The sequence below is a fragment of the Pagrus major genome, chromosome 23 (genome assembly GCF_040436345.1).
Source record: "Pagrus major chromosome 23, Pma_NU_1.0".
In the NCBI taxonomy this organism is placed as follows: Eukaryota; Metazoa; Chordata; class Actinopteri; order Spariformes; family Sparidae; genus Pagrus; species Pagrus major.
Genome location: NC_133237.1, coordinates 18210685 through 18229209, shown reverse-complemented (window position 1 = coordinate 18229209; position 18525 = coordinate 18210685). Strand labels below are relative to the sequence as shown.

At 42.3% G+C, this 18525-nt stretch overlaps 3 protein-coding genes across 3 annotated transcripts; 2 read left to right on the top strand and 1 right to left on the bottom strand.

The window, feature by feature from the left end:
• Window positions 1–937: 937 nt before the first annotated feature.
• rundc3aa (RUN domain containing 3Aa) lies at window positions 938–14980 on the bottom strand. The gene is made up of 11 exons (XM_073494326.1): window positions 14736–14980; window positions 5565–5680; window positions 5160–5293; window positions 4952–5037; window positions 4305–4394; window positions 3624–3704; window positions 3215–3380; window positions 2972–3129; window positions 2441–2554; window positions 2207–2313; window positions 938–1902 (listed from the first exon to the last, which is right to left on the bottom strand). Exons 1-11 carry the CDS (start codon window positions 14840–14842, stop codon window positions 1760–1762), a joined length of 1302 nt encoding a protein of 433 aa, XP_073350427.1. The 5' UTR covers window positions 14843–14980; the 3' UTR covers window positions 938–1759.
• Window positions 8179–8427, top strand: zwi (zwilling). Its single transcript, XM_073494327.1, has one exon. The coding sequence runs from the start codon at window positions 8179–8181 to the stop codon at window positions 8425–8427; it is 249 nt and encodes an 82-aa protein (XP_073350428.1).
• A 983-nt stretch (window positions 14981–15963) lies between the features above and the next one.
• On the top strand, window positions 15964–18496 carry rnf113a (ring finger protein 113A). Its single transcript, XM_073493765.1, has 10 exons — window positions 15964–16107; window positions 16554–16633; window positions 16728–16826; window positions 17001–17108; window positions 17372–17481; window positions 17577–17683; window positions 17799–17888; window positions 17972–18065; window positions 18136–18242; window positions 18347–18496. Exons 1-10 carry the CDS (start codon window positions 16002–16004, stop codon window positions 18412–18414), a joined length of 969 nt encoding a protein of 322 aa, XP_073349866.1. The 5' UTR covers window positions 15964–16001; the 3' UTR covers window positions 18415–18496.
• Window positions 18497–18525: the final 29 nt, after the last annotated feature.

Below are 18525 nucleotides of genomic sequence, written 5' to 3'. Positions count from 1 at the left end.
TCTTTAATGTATTTCTCTAACTAAATATGCATATTTTGTTCATGACACAGTTTTTTATTTTTTTAATTTGCTTTCATGTCTTGAAATCACTGCTTTAAAGGAATAGTTTACCCAAAAATGAGAATTCAGTCATGATCTTCTCACCTCAATGCTGATGGAAAGTCAGAAGTTTTGTCATCAGCAAAACATTTCTGGAGCTTCACAGCAAAAACAGCATTGCAGCATTCTCCCTAACAACTGAAGTATATGGGGGGAAAACAACAAAAATACTACCCACGTGTACCAGGTTGTAGATTCATCTAAAATAAAATGAGTAAAAATAAAAACTTTAATCGCCATTTTGGTGTCATGAATACAACGCTGTTGCTCTGTTGGCTGCAGTTGAACATGGTGATCTCTGAAAGATGCAGTGGTTAAGAGAGAAGCAAGCCAGATCCCCAGTGAACAACATGGCAACGCTCTTCTATGCTGCATCAAAAGGGCATCAGTCAATACCAGTAAGTAGAGAGATCATGATCAATCAGCTGCAGCAACTGCAAGAAAATGAAAAGGTCATACACTTCAGCGGGGTGGATGCTTGCAATTTGGCTGAAATGTCACTCAAACAATATTTTGAGTGTATAGCCCATCCTGGTCTAGTTGGTTTTAATAAGATTTCATAATTAAACTAATCGTGTTTTTCCCTGTAAGACCTTCAGGTTGTTCTTAGGAATTAAAGAGCCTTCTAGGCATTCGTTCAATATATTACACTACATACTGTTACACCACAAGATGGAGCCAGAGCACATGTGAACCCCTGCCACTAGCTACTCAATCCAGCATCTTCATAAACTTCTTGCTTTGGAACCTTTTTTTATAATCACTTGTCATTCTGTGTTTCCAAAGATCCATAAATAACTCCCCAGCATGTGTTGTGATCTAGACAAACAGACACACGTAATGGAAAAAGGCAGTTTATTGCAACGCAAAACAAACAAAAATCACCCGATGTATGCGTGTGGAAACAACATACTGCTGTATTCGATAAAATGAGATAAATGAACATATGTAGTAGCTAAAGATTTGATAGATTCAATAAATATCTGCACAGATCAAAACAAACAGTGTTTGATTACTCAAGCAGGAATGATCTGCACTTTCAGGGGCGGCAGACCCCGGACACCGTTCAGTCACGCACAAAACATACTTCTCAGTGTCACTGTAAGGACAATCTGTAGAAACCCATCCTTTACTTTATACGGATAATCTGTATCTCTTAAAATCATCATCACAACTCTCTTTGCAAGTGGCTGCATCCAAAGAGCTGCAAGTGCTGTTTTGGTTTACATTTTGACGAGAAAATAAAATTTTAAAAAAGGCCAAGGCTGCACAAACACACAGACAATGCCATTGGATGAATACTAGTATTCAAATAAGGAGCAAAATGGGAAAACAATTCAAGGAAATAACTGGATGCATTGGAAAAGGTCTGACAGGAGTTTGCAGAGGAATTGGATGAAGGGATTCACAGATAGTACAAAGTGGCTGTGGCAGAGTGAGAGAGAAGAGTCGAGCGGATAAGGCGAGGAGAAGGGAAAGAACCAGAGGAGATGGATCCTTTCAGCTTCATGATGCATACAAAAATCCAGAGATGGTGTCACGACTTTGCTGTTGTATGTTTTCATGGAGCTGTTGATGGTGGGAGCAGGGTTTTGGTCGGGTATGGTCAACGCAGCATCACCAGGCAGACAGGCTGGGGGCTAAATCTCTTGTTGGGCTCCTAACTGGGAGAGAGCGCGGGGCTTGGTTCAGTGCTGATGTTGACCAAACACTCGCTGGACTTCAGGCTGGCCAGGGACTTGGAGCTCGGTAAAGAGGCCAGAGAGCCACACAGGCCCAGCATGGAAGGAGTGTTGTCTTTTCCTACAGAGAAAAAGCAGAATAAAACTGAGCCTCTAATCATGCATAGCTCAAGCTGCCCACATGAAACACCATAAACAGACATCAAGCGTGCCTTTGTATGAGCATCTACACACATGCATGGGTGGCTTCCTCTGAAAGGCTTTTATGCAGTAGTGGAAAGAGTGCAAAAATATTCCTACACAAGCAGAAATGTTCCTTTACTACTGTGTTTTCTGTAGTATATGATACAAAGCTAATTTTAAACAGATTCAGGAAAAGTTAAGTTACTTGCAGTGCATGCAGAAGCAGTGAAAAGTATATTTACCTGCTGAGGTCCAGGCAGCATCGCCGTTCTGCCTCCCATCATTCTTCTGAGAGTCCGAGTTCAGACTGACTTCAGCAGAAAGTTGCTCAAAACTGTGGAAGCTCCTCCTGAACAGAAACACCATCATGACACAAACACCGTAAGCATCTGCATCTCTGTTTTCATCTTCTGTGCATTATAGCATCACAGGACATCTATCAGTATGAATAAATAAAAATAAAATAGAGAGCTAACCTGCGGAAAAGCTTGACATCGCCCTGGTTGTTTGTGATGGTGGACCACTGGTTGACCAGTGGGATGGACAGATCTTTAGCCAGATGGGAGGAATCACAGGGCATGAGGGCAGAGCTGCATGAAGCACAGAGTACAAATAATTCAATTCAGAAATAATGATTTTAATTTGAGCAAGCAAATATGTACCTGAATGTTGAAATCATATGTGTTGGAGTAAAATAAATATGTAACCTCTTAATGAGTATTGCCTTATAAACAGGGCATAATCACAAAATCACATCTGCATCAAGTTTTCAGTTTCTTTACCTCTTCTATCTGGTAACATAAAGTAGGTTTATAGACCAACAAATAAATGTCGACTGTCAAAATTTTCCATCTTAATAAGAACAGTTTCTGTTTGTAAAGTTATTTTAAATCTCCAACTTTAACTCTAAATCCAAACAGGATATTGAGTGATGAGGCCTGGAGCTCAGTTGGAGCTTTTGAATCAGGCAATTCAAAGTTTGTGTGTGTGTTCTTGTGCTTTCTCACAGTTGTGCCTGCAGCTCCAGCACGATGGCCTCCAGTTCGTTCTTCTCCTGTTGGCTCTGGACGTTCAGCTCCTCCACCTTGGCTCTTAGACACTTGTTCTCTGTTTCCACGTTCTTCAGCTGCGACTCCCGCAGGCGCACCAGCTCCTCCAGGTAACCCTGAAACATGAAAGTGAGGATTTGATTGTAGAAGCCCATTCTGAGCGACAGGATTTACTTGGTGTTAGCAGTTGTGGGGAGTCACCTTCTGGGCGTAGACGATCTTAAACCTCTGCTCCATCTTGCGGCACTTGTTGCTCCAGCTCTCCTCGTCAGTCACCAGAGGGATGTAAGGGTGCTCTGGGACGCTCTCCTCGCTGTTACTGCTGTCCACACTGCGGCGGTCATCCTCATCACTCAGGTAGTCATAGCTGAACAGCAGAGAGGCGTTCATGCACACCGAGATTGCAACAGTATGAGATTTTCACGGTACGATAACCATCACACACACTAATTAAGGGAGTGTTTCATACGGTAGATAAGCAAATGTAAACAGCATGTTAATTGTCAATTTTCATACCACAGTAACCTTGACAATGGTACGCCACTGCAACTCAAATGCACACACACGTAATGCTAAAAGTTGAGTGACATCTCAGCGGGGTCAGTCTCACCTCTGAGTGAACTTCAGATAGGGTGTGTAGTCAATCACAGCTGGGGATTTCCCATCCAGAGTCTCCCCCTTCAAGCAAAAGCTGCACAGAAAAGGAGACCAAAAAACACAACTAGATTTGTAGGAAGATTGAGTGACACAAACATGAGGATTGTGTACATTATCAGTTAAAGTCAATGTATTGAAATATAATATGGAAGCCACGTGTTTAAAAAGGTTTGTGCAGCTTTATGTGTACACAGTGCGACCAGTACATTAAACTATATGAAGTAAATATGTTTAAACGTTTAGATTTATACTGTTTCTATGTCACACATACTTTCATCTACATAATTGATAAAGAAATACATTAAACATGAGAAAGTACTTATCACGATGTATTATTCATGAAAACATACCATCTACTAATACCTTAACAGGGCTACTACACATAGGAGATGGGACTCCACATGAGGTCGCAAAAGATTCATGACAGATATAGTGATGTGTTTAAAAATAAAAAGGTATTAAAGATCCATTTGAATACAATATGCTATACCCAAAGTCATATATGTCTAATTTATATAAGATACTTTAATAGCTAACATGTATATGTCACATACCATTTTACAAAAGGTTGGGGTGTACTAGCGTTATGTACTCCTCCACTGAAACATTCTGTGTGTGTCTGCAGAGTCTTCACCTGAAATCAATGGCACTCAGTCCAATCAGCATGCCAGTCAGGACTGTGGCCTCCTCTCTCAGCATAATGGCTCCTTCATCGTAGAACCTCCTGTCAGGTGAAGCAGGATTTATTTCTTTCAGATATAACGGCCCAGACAAACTTAACATCAATGACCAAATGTTGCGTCACGTCCCCTGTGTCTCAGCCAAAAAAGCTGCACTTGAACACAACGCAAAGACTACAGCCGACGCATTCTGCACCTGCGTGAGAGGCAGTTACTCTCATGGATACTATAGCTATTGGCTCAAGTGGCTTTCCCTTTCTTTTTTGGTTTCTCTTCTTGTGCACTGATTTGCTTAGCTGAACATCCAATGAAAGTGATTTCTCTCACCGACGGGCTCCACTACCAATTGTACTTGCTCAGTTGGCTGAAAAGCCACCAACAAGGGCCGGCAAGGCCGACATTTGGTGTGTCAGGGCTCTGATACAACAGTGATTCTACCTACAGCCAATTAAAACCAGATTTTATAGTATGTTTGATTCTGTGGTGCAAATAAAGTAATCCCTTTTACTTTTACAAAGCCACAATAAAGGTCTCTTGAAATCAAAACGTTACTGAAATAAATAGAAATTTGTGGATGGTCCCTTTAAATCATGAGCCTGACCTGGTTGTTCTTGTGTCCCTCAGAGCAGTGGATACATATTCAGACAGCCGTTTCTCCATCAGCGCCACTCGAATCCACGCACGCCCCTGTGGGACAATGTAAAAAGTGAGTAGGAACAGAGGGCCTTCTTTGCTGCTCTCTCTTGCAATATCCCACACGCATACACACTCGTCGACATGCGCACAATTCTGCATACAAACACCCTTGCCTTGGCTCGTGATGTGCTGATGTTCTCTATGTTTTCGATGCTGGCGATGCAGTTGTTCTGCACCTTGCTGCATGCCAGCCGGATATATTCCCAGAAACTGCGCTGTCCATCTGAGCTGAACCAGCTTCCTGAACCTGGTCCGAGATTAAAGCACAGCAATAAATCATTTTACTCGGACGACAGCCCAAACTGTTAGCCTGCAGCCATGGCAACAGTAGAGCTAATTTTGCAGTCATCAATTGTGCCCTTTTGATAATAACATTTTCTTTCATGGTTAAAGTTAAGAGTATAATCTCTGTTCCAGTTTCATATAAAATCCTATATATTAAAAGGTTTTCACCGTCTCACATTCAAAATCATATTAACTGGTTCATCCATCTTTTCCTGTGTTACCTGCAGTGTTACCTTTGAAGCGATGGCTGAGGATGTGCTCTAAAATGGCGGCAAAGTTAATAAACTCTTCGGATGAGTCATCTATGGGCTCTGCTGTGTACTTTTCTAGGAGAGTCTTTACAGAGAATCTGAAACAGAAGCACACAGAAATAGAGGAGTTAGAAAAACACAGGAAAATGCAATGGAAAAAAATCTACTTCTGTACCATGCATACATGAAGGATTTGAACTTTCACTTGGTTGTTGGCTGCTCAAGGCGATGCAAAGCAGTCATGTACTGTACACAAGCAGACAAACGTACTACTGTATTTGAACGCTGCAACAATAGCAGGGAGGAGGGGTTTTTCTTTTTTTGGGAACCACGCCATCTTATCATACTGAGGTCACCCCAATTGTCTTGTGTACTGCACAATGTACCCCTTCAGTGCTTTGGCAGTGTTATCATGACAACAATACAATTAATCCCCTGTCTTTTCAGCCTTTGTGCACGCTGTGCTTCCAGGTCCCTTTGGGTCTCGTCTCTCTGAGGGACCGGCCAGCATCAAAGAATGATCAAATAATTCCCTCCCCCCCATCTTTACATGGTGGTCTGATCTATTTAGGGCAGCCGATACCGCAGCTTTAGTTTGGCTTTTGACCTCACACGCTCACCCTGCTGCACCCAGAGGCAGCATGCAGCTTGCATGTTAGGAGCCGGCATCCAGGCACGGGCTCGGGGTGACTGCCTCTGCTTCAATGGGCAACACTAGCATCACCGAGGGCAAGACTGCCCTGGCAGTGGGAAAAACCTCCATAGCCAGGGGAAAGACTACTGTCTCCATGGGAAACTCCTCCATCTTCAGGGGAGTGACCACCACCTCCATGGGAGACTCCACCATCCAAAGGCAAAAGACGACTGTGGCTCTGGGACGGGCCAGCTTCAGTCGGGGAACCACAACCACCTCCTTCCGCAAAGCCTTGATGTCCAAGCGCAGGAACACCTAGATGGAAAGGACGGCTGAATCTAAGACACCCAAAGCAGCCAAGCAGTCCAAAAAAGACTCTAACAATGAGTGGAAAACCACATTCTCGTCAAGCAAGACCTCCTTTACCAAAGGCAGGGTTTCATTCCTGAGGACTAAGTACGCCATCTCCTGGGGCAAATCCTCCATCTCCTGGAGCAGAACCACCGTAAATTTGGGCAACACCAGCTTAGCGGTGGGCAAAACCTCTGTGACACGAGGGGAGACCACAAGCTCTCTCACCACGCTGACCTTCACCCATGGGACCAAGTCTGTGTCTGTGTTCAAAACCACCCTCATCAGGGGCAAAGAAACGCACAGCAACGTCTACTGGGATTTTCACACATGATTCCTGCACACACTTACAAACCCAAGGATATTGCTATCTGGTCAGTTTTAGCAGGTCAGTAGTTATATAGAAAAAAGAAATTTAAAAAACAGCTGCTATGTTTGTGATCAATGTGTGTCAGGACTGCTACCTGTTTGCACAAGGTAACACATTCCCAAGTAAGAAGGTGCTAAGTGAGGTGCAGATCTAATGGGTTTGCAATCAAGAGTGAGATGTTCCAAAGCCATGCTGAGCGTGTTATGCAAATGTGACAGTGATGAGACGATGGTTTATGGTGCGTCTACTTGGCAGGGAGGGAAAGTGTGAAACAGCCGTGTGGGATGTATGTGGAGACACAAGAGAGTGTCTGTTTTTCATCAGCCCTATTCTTCCTGTATATTGTGCATGTACAGTCATCGACATGTCTTTGGTATAAATGTGGTATTTTTCTGCATCCTGATCAGATTGGTACCTGCATTTCCATAACTTTGCTGCCACAGAAACAGTTTTGAACTAGAAAACTGTAAAAGCTGGTTGATGTAACAATGCTTATAAAAGTAACATGTCTGAACACTGCTTGGCTTGATTGTTTTGTAAATAGATGTGAGTTTTTGTGGGATATTCCACGATCAAAACAACATAAATGGTAGAAATTTAAGACTCAAACAGTTCAGCAAGGACACAAATGGGTAATAAACTGAAGGAACCACACCCATGTTTCAAAAGGAAGGATAACACGAATACAAGAGAGGTGCAATCAAAGCCTCAACTACATGTGGAGAACAGGAACACACTCATCCTTTCTATTGTCAAACTGACACGGTGCCACGTATGTCACATAAGGTGTATACAGTCATACACAGAGGCTATGTCTTACAATCACAGGCTATAGGGAACAATGGCTCAGAAGAAAGTGATGTCACCACAGATTGCCCCCTTTGCAACAATGTGCCCTTCAACCGTCTGGTGTCGTCGTGGAGATAGGACAATCGCTCCACTGTCCCATTCCCCCCAGATAGGCTGTGTCCACCTACGGCTGCCTCTGTCCATTCACAGGGACACATGGGTGGTATGTGGCCTTCCAGAGCCCACGTCGATCAGCTCAACGAAGGCATTATGTGACACGGGGGTCGTGCTATCCACGCTTAGCATTCTGGTCTGCTCTGGATTTGTAGCTGATGTTACTATTACTCCTGAAGGGCAGAGCAGGGTGTGCTGCATGAGTGTGCGATGCTTTGCGTCGAGTGAGCCCCAAACCCCGCTGTCGAATCTGGGTCAGGAAGACGAACGTCTCCTCAATGGGCAACACCAGCTTCACCGAGGGGAAGACGGCCTTAACCCTGGGCAACACCAGCATAAAGAGGGGAAAGAGCAAGCTTGCAGTGGGGGGCTCCTCCATCATCAGGGGCAAGAGCACAACATCTCTGGGCTCCTCCACCATCACCAGCGGGAAGACCAAGATCTCGCTGGGCAGCGCCTCCTTCAGCAGAGGCTCCACCACCACCTCTTTTCGGAAAGCCCTCTTCCCCAAACGCAAGACGCTCTAGATGATAGGGGACCTCATTGCGGGGTGGGGGGAATGGCGCAAAATGTCACAAGAAATCAGCACCATCACAGAGAATATATGGACAGCACTAGAGCATCTGCAGAGGGTCTGTTCCAACTGAGAGCGAAAACTGGATTAAATCTACTTTTGGACCTTTGACTTGTTTTTGGTCATGCCGGATCTATCAAGAAAACAGGTCAGTGGCATCTATATTCTGCCTCATAATGTTATCTGTCGGTCAGTCAGGTGTCAATGTATAACAGAGCTCCAGGATGTTAGGTAGGGATCCTGAGTTTGTGCTCTTTTCCACCATGGTCCACAAACTGTTTTTGACTAAACAAATCCACTTGGTAGATGGTGCCAGTTTGCTAGCAAGCACAAATATTGTATGTCAGGGAGGAGAATCACAATGGTTGTGACATTTAAGATCAACAAAGAGATCTTCTGCAGAACACACCTTTGACACGACTTCGACCTAAGAAATGTACTATTGTACTATTCTGTCAAAAACCTAGGAGAAAGAGTGGGTAGTGTAACATGCATTATTTCTTGGTGCAGACTTCTAATGACCAAAACGTTTATCAAATCAGCTGAGACCTTGGATAACCACCAAGTGCCCCTGGTGGTTCCCAGGGCCCAGTATGGGAGCCACTGATTAATGGCCAAGCCAGGGGTTCCCAAACTTTTTCATGTCAAGGACGCCGACAATAGATGCACATTAGACCAAAGACCAAAGACAAGTTGAGAGGATTTTGTCTTAAGGAGTCTGAGTGATTCTTTTTATTATTACGTAGGTTTGAAGGTAGGTTTGAAGGTAAGTCTTGATAATTAGTGATCAAACTAGAATCACTATAGATTATGATCAATCAAAACAGCCAACCTCAACTCTTTCCTTGTTGTTCCAACTTCCAAAAAATGTGATACAAGTTAAAATATTCTGTTCCTACTTTTGATGGAGACCCCCTACTACCCACTTAAGAGCCCCAGTTTGAAAACCACTGGGCTCAGCTCAGTTTGTTGATGTTATAGTCATAACAGAAGAAACTCAACCGCTGCTGGCCTCTCTGAGCGGATAAAGTGACAGCCTTATCTCGAAAGGAACACTACAGCAGATGATTGTACATTAACTGAAGTCCTTTGATCTGAAGGGGAATTGCTGGCGTGCCTCAAATGCAAATGGATGGAGTGGAATAGCAACATGCTCTTGGTACGATTTGACACTGAAAAACAACTGCAGGGCCTTCTGACAAGCTTCTTTTGTGCCCCCTCTCACTCAGCCTGGATCGGCGCCAAGCCCACTCCCAGCTCTCTTTAAATGCCCTCTTGTTCTCTTCTCTCACCCCTCTACTGTACTTGAACAAGTGTGTTTGATCCACAGCACCAGCCAGGATAACCAAAACTACATTTATCAGCAGTGACACCTAACCTAAATACACACGCTTCACCTTAACTCTCTCAGCTTTTATTTTTCCCCTGACTCCTTTCTCTTTCTCTCTCCCTTCCCCTTTCTGTCTCTCTCTTTAGTCTAGGCATAACCAGCAGGATCAGATGACACAAGCCGACTCCTCGCTGGCTGCAGCATTGTGTAACACCAGCCAGTGCTGTGTTTATCGTCCAGGAGTGTTTGAGGAGACGTCCTGTCCTGTACTGGATCGGCACAAAAGGCCAAGAGAAAGAATGCTGTTTGCTTTGAGGAATATTTAGATAAAAGTGATAATTTGGGCCAAATCAAAATAGATTAAATGACGACTGTAGATGCGACTACAGCAGGGTGTGTCTTCCTCTCACCGGCCCCCTCTGTGAATAAGTGTCCAGGCAAAGTGTTTCATGGTCAGAGGAGGTGTAGAGGGATTAATGTGGAAGATGGACAGGAAGGGTGTTGGGGTGAGAAACGATGAGAGTGTAAATCAGATGGTTGAAGCTGACAGAGGGGTAAAATGATGAATAACAGGGTGTCACAGAGAAACAGCTGGTGAGAGAGTAGATGAAAGGTGCCCAAATGTTTAGTCAAACCTACAGAAACTTCTGCTGATGTCACATACTTGATAGTGTTGGTAAAAGTGAGTGCAGCTTAGGAAATCAGCGAAAAAGCAAAAGAAGGCTGCACAGAAACTCAACTAGAAAATGCAGGTTCAAAGACTTGTTGACATTTCCTATTATTTCTCTACAGACTGGAACAGCAGCATCTGTTAGTGTTGTTCAGAGTTCGAAAAGCACAAAGATCCACCCACTTGCAGAAGCACGTCCACGACACATGAATATGTAGCGTTGTTTACTACAGTACAGAACATTTTATTCTCTACTCGAGAGCCACGCCCCAGAGGAGCTCGAGATGCACCACATCACATCGCCACGCTTCCTCCTTTCACTCCCTGTTCCTCTTGTTTACAGGAAGCAGCTGGAGGGAGAACGCCTTATACTTCAGATCTGTCAAGTCTCACTCATCTTATCTATGTTTTCTTAGGTTCACCGTGTCCACAGCAACACTGCTCCTCCAGGCACGGACGACGGCATGACAGCTCATAGCCAGACTACAGCAAAATAAACAGCAGATTTTAAAGATTACAGTACAGCAGGAGGCCTATTAGACACATTAGCTTTCGGATGAAAGATAAACAAAGTTAAAATGAAGACTGCAGACATCCTCAGTCCTGCCACATTAAGATAAAACCTGCTGCTATTGGCAACAGCACAGAGATACAGCAGATCACGATGACACTGCTGCCACTGTGGACATGATAAATGTCAACAAGTCTCTTTCAAGACCATTAAGTTCTTCTGGATTTTCTGATGCTGTCGGGTAAAAAACATTGCAGCTCATATCATGATTATTTTCATGTATTAAGTGTTCTTCTTAAGTTGCAACTTTTTCACCTGGCAGCAGTTTTTTCTTTTGCTATTTTCTCTGCCATCATTTATCTTCTTTTTAAGTCTTGGTTTCAGTTTATCATGAGACGACTCTATTTAAGACCCCATGCAGAAAAAAGGTTCCCTGTGGAGGTGAAAATGTTTGATCAGGTTTTCCGTTATTATACACAAATGTCTATTGCTGTACATATGTGTGTCTGATTAAAATGGGCTCATTCTGTTAAGTATGACACTGTAAACAAGGAAACATTCGCCAAGTTTCTGTGCTTGGCTCTGGAGACCCGCATTATTCCAGATCAGGTAGACACACTTTCAAAAAAAGGACTGTGATGGTTGTTTGTCTTTGTTATGACCCCCAGACCTGAAGAGAAACACAAGTCCCACAAAAAGACGTAACTTCATCAAACAAACTGTTGGGAATTGAAAATGTTAATCTGTGTGTGCTGATTGTATTTTAAACGTGTATGACGTGACAGCGAAGGGAACAGAGGTCAGACTTTATATATATACACACATGTATTAGGGGAAAATAAAAGCTCGGCCTTGTGTACTAATCTAGCACTAACGTCAGCTAAGCTACTGTAGCCAGGCAGCAGCTCAAGCTGTGGAAGAAGCTGTGTCTCAGCAGCACGACAGAGCCTGGATCGTGTATCCTGCACCAACATGACGCCCAGCCTGCTTTCATGCACAGCCAGAGGCCCACTGCTGATTCAGGATCTCTCTCTAATGAGACTGTACGAGCACGCCTTTGACTACTTGAATCAACTCTGACCAGAACGGCATCAAGAGTGAAAAAAGAAAAAAAAAAAAAGGTCAGAAACATCATGAACGAGGAGATGCAGATCTGACAGCACCACAGACTTGTCTGGAAGAAGCTGCCCTCCGACTGAACCTAATCAATGTCATGTTGTTCATTAGAAAAAAAAAACGGAAAGAAACTGTGTAGTAAGCGTTACTGATGGAAAGCTGTTTGAGATTTATTTCTGTATTGTCCTGTGTGTTTGTAATTAAAATGCTTAAATGATTAAAACGGTCTTAGCTCGGTCCGGCCAAACTGAAAACAACAGTGTTTTTTGTGCCCTCGCTAATCCTTCTCTGTGTTGTAAGTCCATTGTGAGAACTTTTCTTTCTTTGCAGACATGCTATGTGTGACGTTGTGTGTTTTGCTTCACTGTACGTGTCACTAAAATGCACACAGCACCTTGGACAGAAAGGTACTGGAATAAAAACGCTTGATTGTGTGTCTATTTAAGAGTCTGGACTTTGATTTTGTTTTTTTGTTTTTTGGGGACAGTTTATTTACTTTTAAACACCGTCACATTCCCTGTGAAAGAGCCAAAGACAAAGATAGATACAGCGCTCTCTACAATACTATTTATGACTACACTCAATTTGCAATTCAAGACTCGTAGTAATGATATAATATATTTTATGAGAGCACGATAAACGTATCACAGTCAAGCTGTAATTTGCTTACAAGACTCTGGTTATATCACAGAATATCAAAATACTATAAAGCAAGATAAGGTCACTTTAAAGATGCTCGAGGCAGAAATGATTCTCAACTCAATTCTCATCTGTAACTTGCCGCTTTTTCATAGTCTTCTATGGCAGTAATATGAATATGTTCATGGTCTTGACTGTTGGTTGGACAAAACAAGCTATTTGTAGTAGGGCTGCACATGATATATACTGCTTCAGCCTCAACATCCCATGCATTAGTCACATCGCGAAGTGCAATGTCAAGTGAGGCAAAATAACTCGGCACTTTCACATTTTACAAGCGTTTTTGTGTTTTTTGCAGCATTGAAGCTGAACACTGAGCTTGCAGCACTTGATAAATATTAACACTGTTGTGCCTCGGTGGTTGTATTATGGTGACTTGTATTATGAGCATGCAAAGCAACAAGAGACAATAATAATACTTTTTTTTTTTCAGTTTTGTTCTATAACTATGTGAAGTTTTAACTATGACCTGCCAAGAGACTGCAGATGTTAGTTAGCTCTTAGCCCTCTACAAATAAAGATGAATTTAATTTAATTAAATTGATAATGGATATGTATTTTCTGGAGTATCATTCATGACTGCAGTTTATTATAACTGAAACAAAAGGATTATTTAATCAAAACAATAATGTGCGTATATTTTCTATGTATAGTCTGTTGAGAAACATTAACGGACCAAAATGCCATAAAACAAGAAAACATCATTACTTAAATGATATTGATGAATCCATTAGAGAAAGTTTAGGCCTAAAAAGAATATTTGTAGAAATACTAAAGTGATGTTATGTTCCTGTGTAACTGATTTCATATTCATTTGAAGAAATAATATTGAAATTAAATGTAGATTTTAAGCTTATTCAATTATATATTATACTTACATTACAGCAAGCCTATACATGAAGGGTCAAAAAATAAATTTGAAGGTCGCAAGATGATTAAAGGGGAAAAATGAGAAATAAAAATGTATTCTGTTCTGATTTTTCTCTAAATTTGTGCCTTTTTTGTGAAGTACTGGATACATTCACATCCCCTGGATCCCTGAACATCATTGAAATTAAGAAAACTGAGACAGACAACAGATGACTTAAATGTCAATCGTGTGCAAAAAAACGACAACATGACACTGTGAAAGAAGCCTCATTACCAGCACGATAACATGTGAACACCAAATTGGGATCTGGTTGGGTAAATGGAGGGTTCTCTCTGCCCTGACCTCTCTTTACACCGTACAATACAGTCATATAAATACTGCACATCACAGTCCATCAGCAGCCACAGTGCTGTGTAGGCTGAGGGAAGCTGATGGGGGGAGGAGTCCTTGCACTGCTCCAAATGCCCTTGTCCCACACAGACACTCCACCTGACTGTGATGGAGGAAGAAACCTGCTGTTGGTCATTTTATTTTCCTTCCAGCTATATTCTAGGATTCACCATACTAGCCCACTAGTCTTATTTTTATCCTTAGAAGGTGCATTTATCAGCACAGACAGGAATCAAGCAGGTGTCTCAACCTGTTAAAATATGGGAGAGTTAACATAAATGTCACAACAAAGATATGATCTTTAAAAAGGTTACAGCAAAGTGCATCCAGGAAATGAAAAGGTTCAATATTTTGGAATATTATGAGAGGAATATTAGGCCTAGATATTTTTTTTCTACACAAGCGGGTGTGATGGCAGGGGTACGTGAAGGTGAAAACGCACCTGCCTCCTCTTCATCGCTCACATTTCTAGAAATGTGTGCATCATTCTGCATTATAGTCTATTTATTTTTCATCCTGCTGCCATTGTTTCACCCGCAGGAATCAGCACAAGGACGAGCTTGTTAAATAAATATCCTCCATTGTGGTCATCTTATGGGAAACGTGCAGAGCAGCATGCAGGGACTGGCACTTGCAGATAATATACAGCCTGTCGACGGTGTCGTGATGTATACCTGCAAACCGTGATGAGGTTTTTTCGCTCCACGCCGACGCTCCGAGCAGACGCCTTTTTCGATGTCAGACCCATAGCCATTGCTGTCTGAATGCAGCCCGACTCCATCCAGCCGCGGCCCCGGGGCCTCTTCGGGATCCGTGCCCAGGCCAGGACCCCTCCCTCCCCTCCTGTGTCCTACAAACACCCGCTGTCCTCTGCGGGGAGCCGAGGATGCTTCTGCTGGAGGAGGAGGACAGGAAAGCGGCGAGCAGCGTCGAGTTAGAGATGATTGAATGTGCGGCTTCCGGTTAGGAGTTTCAGAGTAAAATGACTTTGATTTAAATGCATTTGTGATAATTGTCGAATAATGATACTTTTATTTCCACATTTATTTCCGCTTTTGTTCAGCATACGTCATGCTTTTGGCACAGCTGAGAGACTAGTGGAAATGATGCCTTCACGTACACTACTCAAAATGAGTTAGGGATATTGGCGCATATATGCAATAAAAGTCAAATGAAATGTGTTGCATTATTTTTGGAGACCAAAAATAACCACAAAACACACAAAAATTCAGATACGTCAAGAATAAATAGTCAAGTGAAACACTAAAATATCCCAATATCCCTAACTCATTTTGAGTACTTTGTGTATTTTTTTTTTATAGATTCATACTAAATAGCTTTAAAGATGTCAATATAAAATGCTTTTCAGCATGCATGTTTTGTCTCCTTATATTGACAGAACTGGTGTTTTGTCTTTTATGGAAATATCATATTCAAAAACCAAGAACAACAAATAAAGTTACCAATTTAAGACTTTTTTTCCAATTGATGTGGACATTTTTAATAAAGACAGAAATATATAAATGGCCCATTTTTTTTTAAAATCAATGTTAATTTATGTATATATTTACGTAATTATTTCGGTATTCTCCCCCTTTGCATTTCAAGAGCACCTCCCTATTTATTTCCACTTATCTATATTTTTCCTTAAGCAGTACACATTTATGGACACTATAGCTAAGTCTATTATGGACAACTTATATAATTGCCATATTTCCGTGAGACATGAAGGCATCATGTGCCGAAAAAAACACATGTATTTATTCATTTAATGTTTTAACATTTGAAACATGTTTTGGTTTTAGAATAATGTTATTAAGGACAGCAGGGTTGGTCATTTTCCTTTGGACCAGCAGGAGGCGAGCTCGTATTGACGAATATCCGAGACGGTAGGGGGCGCTGTGGGGAGAGCGGCTATTTATTGATATACTACAGGGAAGATGGCGGACTCTGAGGAGCCGAGACCGGGACCTTGCACTTTTCTGTTCAAAAAATCGACCAAGAAGTTCGCTGGACGAAAGAGACAAGCAAGCGACAGCGACAAAGGTAGAAATGACTCGTTTAACTAATGTTTCTGTTGCTTTTCGTGATGACGGTCCTGAAATGGCAAACACAAATTAGCTTACAGTTCACGTCACTGGCACGTATTTGTTTGTTCTCGTATATCTGTCTTTAATAATGGCATTTAACTAACTGATGCAGCCAGACGTGTTACGAACGACACACAGATGATAACTATAGTTAAATTGTGGTTGTGTTGTGAAAATGTTTTTCACTGGTAAAAATGGTTACCTCATCTGTGCTGCGTTCGTGCTCCCTCGGACTTGACATGTTTATGCAGCGTACATTTTTTCAGATGTTCCTTTAACAGCTCAATAATACTGAGAGTGGCTGATCTAATGTCAGCTGTCACCACCACCCGAGGGCTTGAATAGTAGCGAGCTGTGAGTGCTTTCACCACATTCAGACTTCATCACTGACTATGTTTCCAGATGGCAACAGTGATGAGGACCAGAGCTCTGTGGTCAGAAGAGCAAAGAAAGACTCCAAAGTCAACCCCATGATTCAAAGGGTACAGTAAAAACAACAATAATAACAGCTGTCCAAATCCATCTTGAGTTAAAAAGCGAGGTAAAAGCCTGACCCCTGGTTTTGTCCCTGTTCAGAGTAAAAAGGTGGAGAGAGACGCTGTATCTTCCAGTGAAAGTGAAGGTGAAAAAGAAGACAAGAAGATCACTGTTGCCTACAAGTCCACACGATCAGCGGTAAGTTGAGACTTTTCATTCATATTGTATTTTGTAAGATTGGCAGGACCATAAAGTGCAGCGTTTTTAATCCCCTGTCGTGTTTTTGTAAAGCCACAATCTCTTGGCTTGATGGAAGTACTAGAAAAAGTCCTTCTCGCTTTCACCTAATCTTTCTATCTTGCCCAAAAAAAGAAACCCGAGGGACCAGAGGACATGGGTGCAACTGCAACATATGAGCTGGACACAGAGAGGGACAAGGACGCTCAGGCTATCTTTGAGAGGAGTCAGAAAGTCCTAGAGGTAGGAGACTAAGTGATGTTTTTGTCCCATTTCTGCAAAAAAGCTACAATTTTGTATACATTCATTAAGTCTTTCTCCTTTCATTTTGATATGTTTTAGTTAAATGTGAAGTATTGACATACTAGTATGCATATCGAAATATAACAGCACCAAGTCATACCTGAAATATAAAATTGCAATTTGATTTTTGAGGAAAAGTGAAGTTAAATTATGCACCCAGTTTTTCTGCCAAATCAATTTGAGGCCTTTTTCTCCTTCAACAGGAACTGGAGGGAAAAGAGGACGATAAAATCTACCGCGGTATCAACAACTACCAAAAGTTCATCAAGCCGAAAGATACCACCATGGGCAATGCCTCCTCTGGCATGGTCAGGTAAGTACTAAGGCGAGACACTCTCCACCTGTGAATGCTAATATGTAATCAATTATTGTTGCTGCATATCATCTTTTCTTTGACCCACTTAACAGAAAAGGACCAATCCGGGCCCCCGAACACCTCAGAGCCACAGTCAGGTGGGACTACCAGCCAGACATCTGCAAAGACTATAAGGAGACTGGTTTCTGTGGTTTTGGAGGTTGGTATGATATTTGTGCCCTTAAACAATCAGTCATCAGTTGAATGACTAAAACTGTTTTAACATCTAGAGTGTTCACTTTAGTGTCTCTCATGTTATTCTCTCCTGCTATTAGACAGCTGCAAGTTCCTTCACGACAGATCAGACTACAAACATGGCTGGCAGATTGAGAGGGAACTGGAAGAGGGCAGATATGGAGCCAATGGTGAGTTGAGGAGGAAGAGGAGTTCATGTCAACTTTGTGTGCCTGCATTAGCATTTCCTGAACAATACGATGCTTTCCTCTAGATGATGAGAACTACGAGGTGAGCAGTGATGACGAGGATTTGCCCTTTAAGTGCTTCATCTGCAGGGAGTCCTTCAAGAATCCCATCATTACAAAGTAAGCTTCTTTTCCTCTGCGCCTCAGTTTTTACCAGTTGCTATTTAATAACCAGTCAAATGTCTCTCAGGTGCCGGCACTATTTTTGTGAGGCCTGTGCGCTTCAGCATTACCGCAAGTCCAAGCGCTGCTATGTGTGCAACACTCAGACCAACGGTGTCTTCAACCCTGCTAAAGGTAAGCAGGTTCTGTCATAAGAAGTTGGAATCAACTAATTCTTAGACATCTTTGTGATGAATGCAGCTTAATGATTCCCTTCAATCACGTTTTCTTTATTCCAGAGCTGATGGCCAAGATGGAGAAACGGGCAGCTGCAACAGACCAGCCGCCATCAGATGAGGAAGATTAGCAACATCTCAACCTTTTCAGCCCTCCCCTTATGTGTTTGTCTGTGTACATTTGGAATAAAAAACATTTTTTTAGATGGTCAACTGCCTCACTGTGTGGTATCATCAAGTTA

Bases quoted from the DNA above. Each gene is read 5' to 3' on its own strand.
- zwi (XM_073494327.1), top strand. From the start codon at position 8,179: ATGGGCAACACCAGCTTCACCGAGGGGAAGACGGCCTTAACCCTGGGC.
- rundc3aa (XM_073494326.1), bottom strand. From the start codon at position 14,842: ATGGAGTCGGGCTGCATTCAGACAGCAATGGCTATGGGTCTGACATCG. The intron at 3,381-3,623 runs GTGAGACTGACC...TCTGCTGTTCAG, and splicing joins TATCTGAAGTTCACTCAGAG to CTATGACTACCTGAGTGATG. The intron at 3,130-3,214 runs GTGACTCCCCAC...TTCATGTTTCAG, and splicing joins AGATCGTCTACGCCCAGAAG to GGTTACCTGGAGGAGCTGGT.
- rnf113a (XM_073493765.1), top strand. From the start codon at position 16,002: ATGGCGGACTCTGAGGAGCCGAGACCGGGACCTTGCACTTTTCTGTTC. The intron at 16,108-16,553 runs GTAGAAATGACT...CTATGTTTCCAG, and splicing joins AGCAAGCGACAGCGACAAAG to ATGGCAACAGTGATGAGGAC. The intron at 18,243-18,346 runs GTAAGCAGGTTC...TCTTTATTCCAG, and splicing joins TGTCTTCAACCCTGCTAAAG to AGCTGATGGCCAAGATGGAG.